Genomic DNA, 6682 nt, shown 5'->3' with positions numbered 1-6682 from the left:
TCCTGGGGTTCTTCAGTAACTCCAGGTTACCTTGCTTGGGGGACATCAAGGACACCCTTCTGTTCTAGGTCTCCCTCAGGATTTTAGGTCGTTGAGAAGTGAGCCAGAGCCCACCTTTTCCCCTTTCTACCCAGAGAATTTGGGGGGAACAGTTGCCCAGAGCCCCCGGGAAGGCCCAGAACCATCCTCCGCAGGGGCCACTAAAGTCACTTTGGTTCCCCAAGTCCCTGCAGAATGGACGGTAGGCACAGCCTATGCTGCCCTACCTCGCTCAGGTCCCCGCACTCCCCAGGGCCTCCCTCCCTCTGTCCCCTATCCACCTCCAGACCCCTCCCCCTACTGCGAGCTCCTCCCCGCCGCGACGGGGAGGGGGCGTCGAAGGGGCGGGGCGCCGCGCGGCGGCCGGCGGGGAGGGGGCGTCGCGGGGCGGGGCCTGGCGGCGGCGGCGACGGCAGGCAGCAGCAGAGACGGTGGCGGCTGCGCGCGAGGGCTCGGAGGTACCAGCGGCGCGCGGGTCCGGCTCGGGACGCCTCGGGCTCGGGCTCTGGCTGCGGCTGCTGCAGCGGCGCCCGCCCTCCGGTGCGCTCGGCCTCCCGGGCCCGCCGCGGAGCGCAGTTCGAACGCCCGCCGAGCGCCGGCCGGGTCTTCCTCCGGAGCCTGCCGCGATGGCAGCTGCGCCGGGAATCCCGAGCAATCTCCGCCGGCTGCCCCTGCTCAGCGTCCTGCTGTTGCAGCTGCTGGGCGGTGAGTCGCGGCGAGCTGCGGGGACGGGGCTCGGGGAGCGCGGGAGCCCCGCGGGCAAAAGGGGGCACGAGGAGGTGGCTTTGGGCAGCTGGGCCGGGCGAGACACCCTGGAGTGGTGGAGAGGCTGGCGGCAGGCGCGAAGTCCTGGCGTCCGGGGTGGCGAAGCCCCCGCGGACTCGCCCCCTTGGATTCGCCCGGGCCCCTCTCCCTTGGCGCTAGCGAGGACGCCTTTCCACGCGCCACGGAGTTTTCCCTGTCGGAGCGGAGAGTTTGCTCGGGAACTGCCGGGAGTTGCTGGCTCCCGGGCTCCGCTGGAGAGTTTCTTTTCGGGAGGGAAACGACTCTGTCCCTACTTTAGGGGAGCGCGATGCGGTGGCTGGTGGGGGGACGGAGTCCCTCCAGCAGTCTCAGCCTAGGTGAAGGAGGCCGGCCTGGGGCCGGATTCGGGATCGACCTGCGCCGCGCGGAGCGCGGAGCTTTGTTACCTACGCCGGCCAGACGCTCCCGGCTTCTCTTCTCCAAGTTCCCGAGCCAGGCTGGGACCCTGATGACCCTGCTAGTGCGGTCAGGAGAAAGGGAGAAATAGGGCCTGCCCCGTCTCCTCCAGCTCTTGGGCCTGAGCCCGGAGCCCCGATCCCGGAGCCCACTCCCAGCCGGGTCGAATCTGGGGAGCAGGGAGTCCGAGGCTGTCGTGGTGACTAATGTGTGAAGGCCGCTGCCAAAATCGGGCATGGCCGGCCTGCAAAGGTGCGGACGGGGTTGGTTCTGCTCCTTCCTGGATTTCCATCCTGTCTTTCCTCCGGAGGAAGGAAAATCTCTCATTCTGCGGGTAGAAAGGCAAAAAGAGTTCATTCTGCGCTTTATTGGAGGGCCTTGGCGTTTTGATGAGGGTGTGGCTTGTATCTACGGGGCAGACAGCACCCGACACCCCCCCACCCCCACCCCCGCCATCCCCCGCCTTTATTTCCTGGCTTGGTCACACCTGAGAGTCACCACTGAGGTGTTGAAGTGCTTTACAGGAAAGCACCAAGCTACCTGCACACCACAAACGGCCTGAACTGGAAATATGCAACACCCCCCTCCCCCCAAAAAAGAAAAAAAGAAACCCACAACACAAAATCTTTGGTGATGATCCTGGCAGCAGCCCTTTTTGGAGGAATCTGTCCAGGACTCCTGGTCCTAGCTTAGCACTTTTCCTCTTTCTTGGAAGAGTGTCTATAGGGCGGGTTTGGGTAGAGAATTGCCTTTTCCGACATCTCCCTGGCTGTCAGCTGTTGAGGGATTTTGGTGGTGATGGAATCAACATCTCCCCCAGCCCTAGTTTAAAAGGAGAGGTAAGAACAAGTTCCCAGGAATCGTAGGAGGTCTTTCTGGAGCTGCCCTGTGTTCCTTGTGATGTGTAGGGTGGTTATTGCTCGTGGCAGGACCCACATCTGCTCCCAGAGGAAGTCTGAAAGTTTTTTTGTGCAGCCAGGATGGGGTGGGGGCAGCCAGATGGACGAGCAGCCCCAGCTCGCTGGCTTCCTGGATTGGTGGCTGTTGGGCTTTGGGTAAGTGGGTCGCCTGCTACGGCTGTCTTCATTGCTGATGTTTAGAGCTCTGGAGTCAAGGGGAAATTCTGGTGGAGACTGGGTCCTTGTTAGTCAACAAATACTAAATTCCTAAATTCCTTCCGTGAGAAGACAACTCTGATGTTAATCGATGGGTGTTTAAGTGGAGAGAGACGGGGCGTCCTGTATGTGTGTGTGGTGGGGGTGGTTAGGGCAGGCTGTTGGTTTGGGACTGGACGTCTGCAATCTCTTCTGGGGGTGGGGAGATGTCTTGTGTTCAACAAAGGAACATTTGAATGAAAGCCTTACATCAGTTCCACCAAGTGTGTCCTGGTGTGGAACCTGCCCGTGTGCTGTAAGCAATTTCAGCCGAGGCCGAGGTGCCTGCTGTCTTCTGGTGAAATCCCGGACTCAGTGCACCCCTGGACGGCATGACTTCAGGGGGCAACGATTTTTTAATAGATTACAGTAGATTTTTCCATCTCATTGTTTAACTGTGTAATTAACTGGAGTTTTAGTGAGACTCTGCTGTTAATAAGGCCAGAGTGAGGGACCGAGGCTAGCTTGGTTTGTGGATTAGACCATTTTGAAGTTTGGATAATTATGCTGTAAATGGCTGAATAGCTTTCCAAACTTTGAGATTCCTGTTGACATAAATACAGTGGAGGCGGAAGGAGAGGGCTTGACTTTGGAAATCTGGGATTCTTAGCCCCAGCTGTTTGCGTGGTCGGTTGTGGTCACTACCCATTCCTCTTCCCATCCCCCCTCTCTGGGTTCTTCCTTCCAGGCTCTTGTGTCTTTGGGGAGATTGAGTTGTCACAGTAAGACCTAGGCTGTCCTGCAGATTCCTCAAGGCTCTGCAGCCTGTCATTCAGACCTGGGAGTTGCTTTTTATCAGTGATGGGTTTCCTGAGTCGTTGCTGCGAGGGAGGGCATGGGTAATCTCTGTACTTGGCTTGCTGAAGGATCTAGTCACACTCCTGGCGTTCAGAGCAGGGCTGAGTGGTGGAAAGAGCTCAGGCTGTGGAGAAGAGCAACTCAAACTTTGACAGACCCCGTGGGCCTGGGCAAATTTCTTGACCTCCTCTGTGAAGTTTGCCTCCTCTGTGAAGAGACTTCCCAGAGTTGTGCAAAGGATTAAATGTAATAAGGTCTATACAGGGCCCTTTTCTTGTTCTTCCATCTCCTGGGATAGGCTTCCCACATATGTTTCCAGCCTTACAGTCACCTCCAACAGGAAACATTTTCCACCTACTGGAGCCTTCCATTGCTACCCAACGAGTCAATTTACCATCCCCTGAGATAGGCGTGGTTTCTCAGCCCTTTCTTTCCTCTCCAGCCAGTCCTTGGTATGTGTTGCCTGGCCCATCTCTCGCTCAGCCCCGCTTCCTCCCCAAAGCTGTCCTGTTCTCCTGCCAGAAAGATGCCTGTAGGACTTTCGGACTCTGTCATTCTTAGGACACTAACCTATTTTTGTCCCATTTGAGTTTTAACTAAAGCGCTCCCCTCTTGCGGAATTCCTTACAGTATCATTTATGATGGATATTTCTCTAGGTTTATTGAAAAGGTGAGTGAACTTTTTGGGCACAGGGCAGAGTAATCAAGGGCAAAGGTAAACATTCCCTTTGCCTCCTAGCTGTCAGGGGTCTTTTGTGTCCCTTTCAGCTCCTCTGGGTTGGGGCTGCCTGTTGTTCTTCCTTGTGCCTGCTCTACCGTGACTGTATCAAGGGACCAGACCTTCCTTCCCTGTTTCTGGGCTGCCTTTTCATTGTGGTGGTTTTCTGAGTTTGATGTGGCAGGGCTTCCGGCCTTCTCCAAGAGTTCTGGGCCTGGCAACCCCATGTACATAGGAAGCTGACCTATCTTAGAGGGCCACACTTCGAAAATGGTGAGCTGTGTAGGGGCCACTCAAAATAAGGTCCACAGAAAAGTGGCATCAACATTTCCTGGGAGCACAAGGAGAAACCTAGTCTGCATTGAATAAGCCACCCAGGTGACTACACCCCAGAGTTCCAGGAGTCCTGGGCACAGGCTTGCGCGCCCGCACGTGCTCTTTCTCTCTCTCTCTCTCTCTCTTTAAAAGACTTTATTTATTTGAAAGAGAATGAGCAGTAGGGAGGGGCAGGGGAAGCAGGCTTTCCCACTGAGCAGGAAGCCTGATTCAGGGCTCCATCCCAGGACCCGGAGAGCATGACCTGAGCCAAAGGCAGATGCTTAACCATCTGAGTCACCCAGGTGCCCAAAATCCTGGTCTCCTTATACAGAAACTTGAGGGGTAGAGCTTTCAAATTAGGGGCCCTAGATCTTGCACAGTATTTGAAGATTTACCTTAACTAACTTTTAATTCATGTATGCACTCTTTCGTGTGATGTCTGCATGTAAAAATTGCCTCACCGTGTCAAAAAAAAAAATCACCTCCCTTTGGGTTGAACTTGATTTAGATTTTGTCAGGAAACTTGTCCATTAAACGTGGGACTCTAGAAGGTATGTAGCGTTTGGTGACTTGTTCACTTCCTCTTGGAGCCTCTGGTTTTCCTCGAGGCGCCTATGCTCGTTTTATAATGAAGGGCAGTGGAGAAATTGGATTTGTGAGGCAGAAATTTGGTCAGCAGAGGACTTTTTAGGAATACATTTGACTCATAATGTCTCTGCTGGGCTCCAGTGGCTGTACTGTTGTTAAATCTTTGGAAGACTTTATATTTCGGAGTGAGGCTGTGTGTGTGAGTTTGCATTTAAGCCGGAGGAGCTTCCGTGAGACTCAGCTGGGATGGATGTTGGCTGGTTCAGACTCTAATATTTGAGCCAAGAGCAGTTTGGGGCCAGGGATTCAGTCTTTGGTGTTTTCTTGATGGAAGAAAGGGTCATTGAGCATGGCTGGGTGCCCTAGGTCTGTTCCCTGAGCCTCTCTCTGCTGTCCCTAACCTCAGTAGCATGTGCCCCTGGTGCTGCCCTTGGCAGAGACACACAGTGGGGTTACAGGCTCAGGGCCACGCTTGCTGGCGCTCACCTTGACTTCTAGCTCCCTGCCTGCCTCCCTCCTGGATTCCTGCTCTGCGCCAACACCCCCCCCACCCCACCCCCCCCGCCTGGTCCTCTAGTCCCTGACGCTGTGGTAGTTTTGCCATTGTGGCCAGCAGAGAGTGCCAGTCTTGGGGTTCTCCGAGTTCACCACGGAGTGCACACTGGGCCCTGCCGAGCCCCTGGCGCTTCGTGGGGAGCTGGCATGGGAGCGGCTACAGCTAATCCGTGGTTTGAGGAAGCCCTCTGTAGTATGTCACTTTTTCCATCCTCTTCTTTGTGTTTAGGCCGTTTCCCTCCCAGTAAAGCCGCTCAAGTAGCAGTGGGGCAGGGAGGAAGCTTTGTTGGAAGGCCAGACACACGCAGGCGCCTTTCCCCTCTTGCAGCTGAGGTTGGGGTCACCAGACTCCGGGGAAAGGATACACAGGTGAGTGGAACACAGTCGACTGGGTGTCCTGCCAATCCCAAGCTCCTGCCAGAAGCTTAGACCCTGATGAGCAAGGATATGCATTTGCTGGTTTGGATGGGTCTTTAATTTCTAAGAATGAGGTCCTGAGTTGTGGGGTAGAGATTGCGAGTCACGTGTTAGGAAGATGTGGATCTGTGGTCCAAAGACCATCAGGTAATACTGTGGAAAGCCTGGTAACCAGAGGACCTATTTAAAATTGGAGTTGTCTGGGCCTGGCTGCAGACTTGCCCATCAGAATCCTCAGGGAAGGAGGCAGAAAAGGTATTTCACTTTCTTGTTTGTTAGATTCTATCTCAGATTTTGAATAGTCAGTCCCGTCGCAGTTCAAGCTCAGAAGGAAACTGAGTTTTAAAATTGTTTCCCAGGAAAAGTAGAACAAAACAAAATTGCTTCCCGGGAGATTCTTACTGATGTTCAGGTTTGAGAACCAGTGGGTTTCCATAAGAGCTGTGTCCGTTAAAGTGGACGTGTGGTGTTGAGAAAGGTTGGTGTTGGTCTGGAGGGGCTTAGGATGGGATCAGTCCAAAGCATCCTTGAGGGTCGTCTGTGGGGGAAGTGTCTCAGTTGGGGCAGGAGGCAGGAAGGAGACACGACAGAGAGATGGGAATCACATGAAGTGTAGTAAAAGACACCACTTGGTAAAATGCTAAATAAACCATTCTGGAATGTGTAGGACAGTAAGTCCATGTCACAGGAGCAAACAGGGAGGGGAAGGGCTTCAGAGGGAAGAGAGAATTGAATTGCGCATAGAGGTAGGCTGTGGTGATGGATCAGAATGACATAAAGGCCTTGGACCAGGAGTCTGAAAACGTGGCTGGCTCTTGTCTAACATCACACCCACCAGTGCATGATAGAGGAGGAGAAGACATTTGTGGTCCCGTGACACCTGCTTTTCTGTATC

General features: G+C 54.5%; 1 protein-coding gene across 1 annotated transcript in view; it reads left to right on the top strand.

Moving 5' to 3' along the window:
- The first annotated feature begins 434 nt into the window (after nucleotides 1–434).
- The window catches only part of PTK7 (protein tyrosine kinase 7 (inactive)), a 62209-nt gene continuing 55961 nt past the window's right edge, over nucleotides 435–6682 (top strand). The window contains exon 1 of the mRNA XM_047733521.1: nucleotides 435–744. Within this exon, the coding sequence (XP_047589477.1) occupies nucleotides 666–744 (79 nt within the window). The 5' untranslated portion in view covers nucleotides 435–665. The remainder of the gene's footprint in view (nucleotides 745–6682) is intronic.

The sequence above is a fragment of the Lutra lutra genome, chromosome 6 (genome assembly GCF_902655055.1).
Source record: "Lutra lutra chromosome 6, mLutLut1.2, whole genome shotgun sequence".
Classification (NCBI taxonomy): Eukaryota; Metazoa; Chordata; class Mammalia; order Carnivora; family Mustelidae; genus Lutra; species Lutra lutra.
Note: the sequence above shows the minus strand (reverse complement) of the source record. Positions and strands in the feature narration are given on the sequence as shown.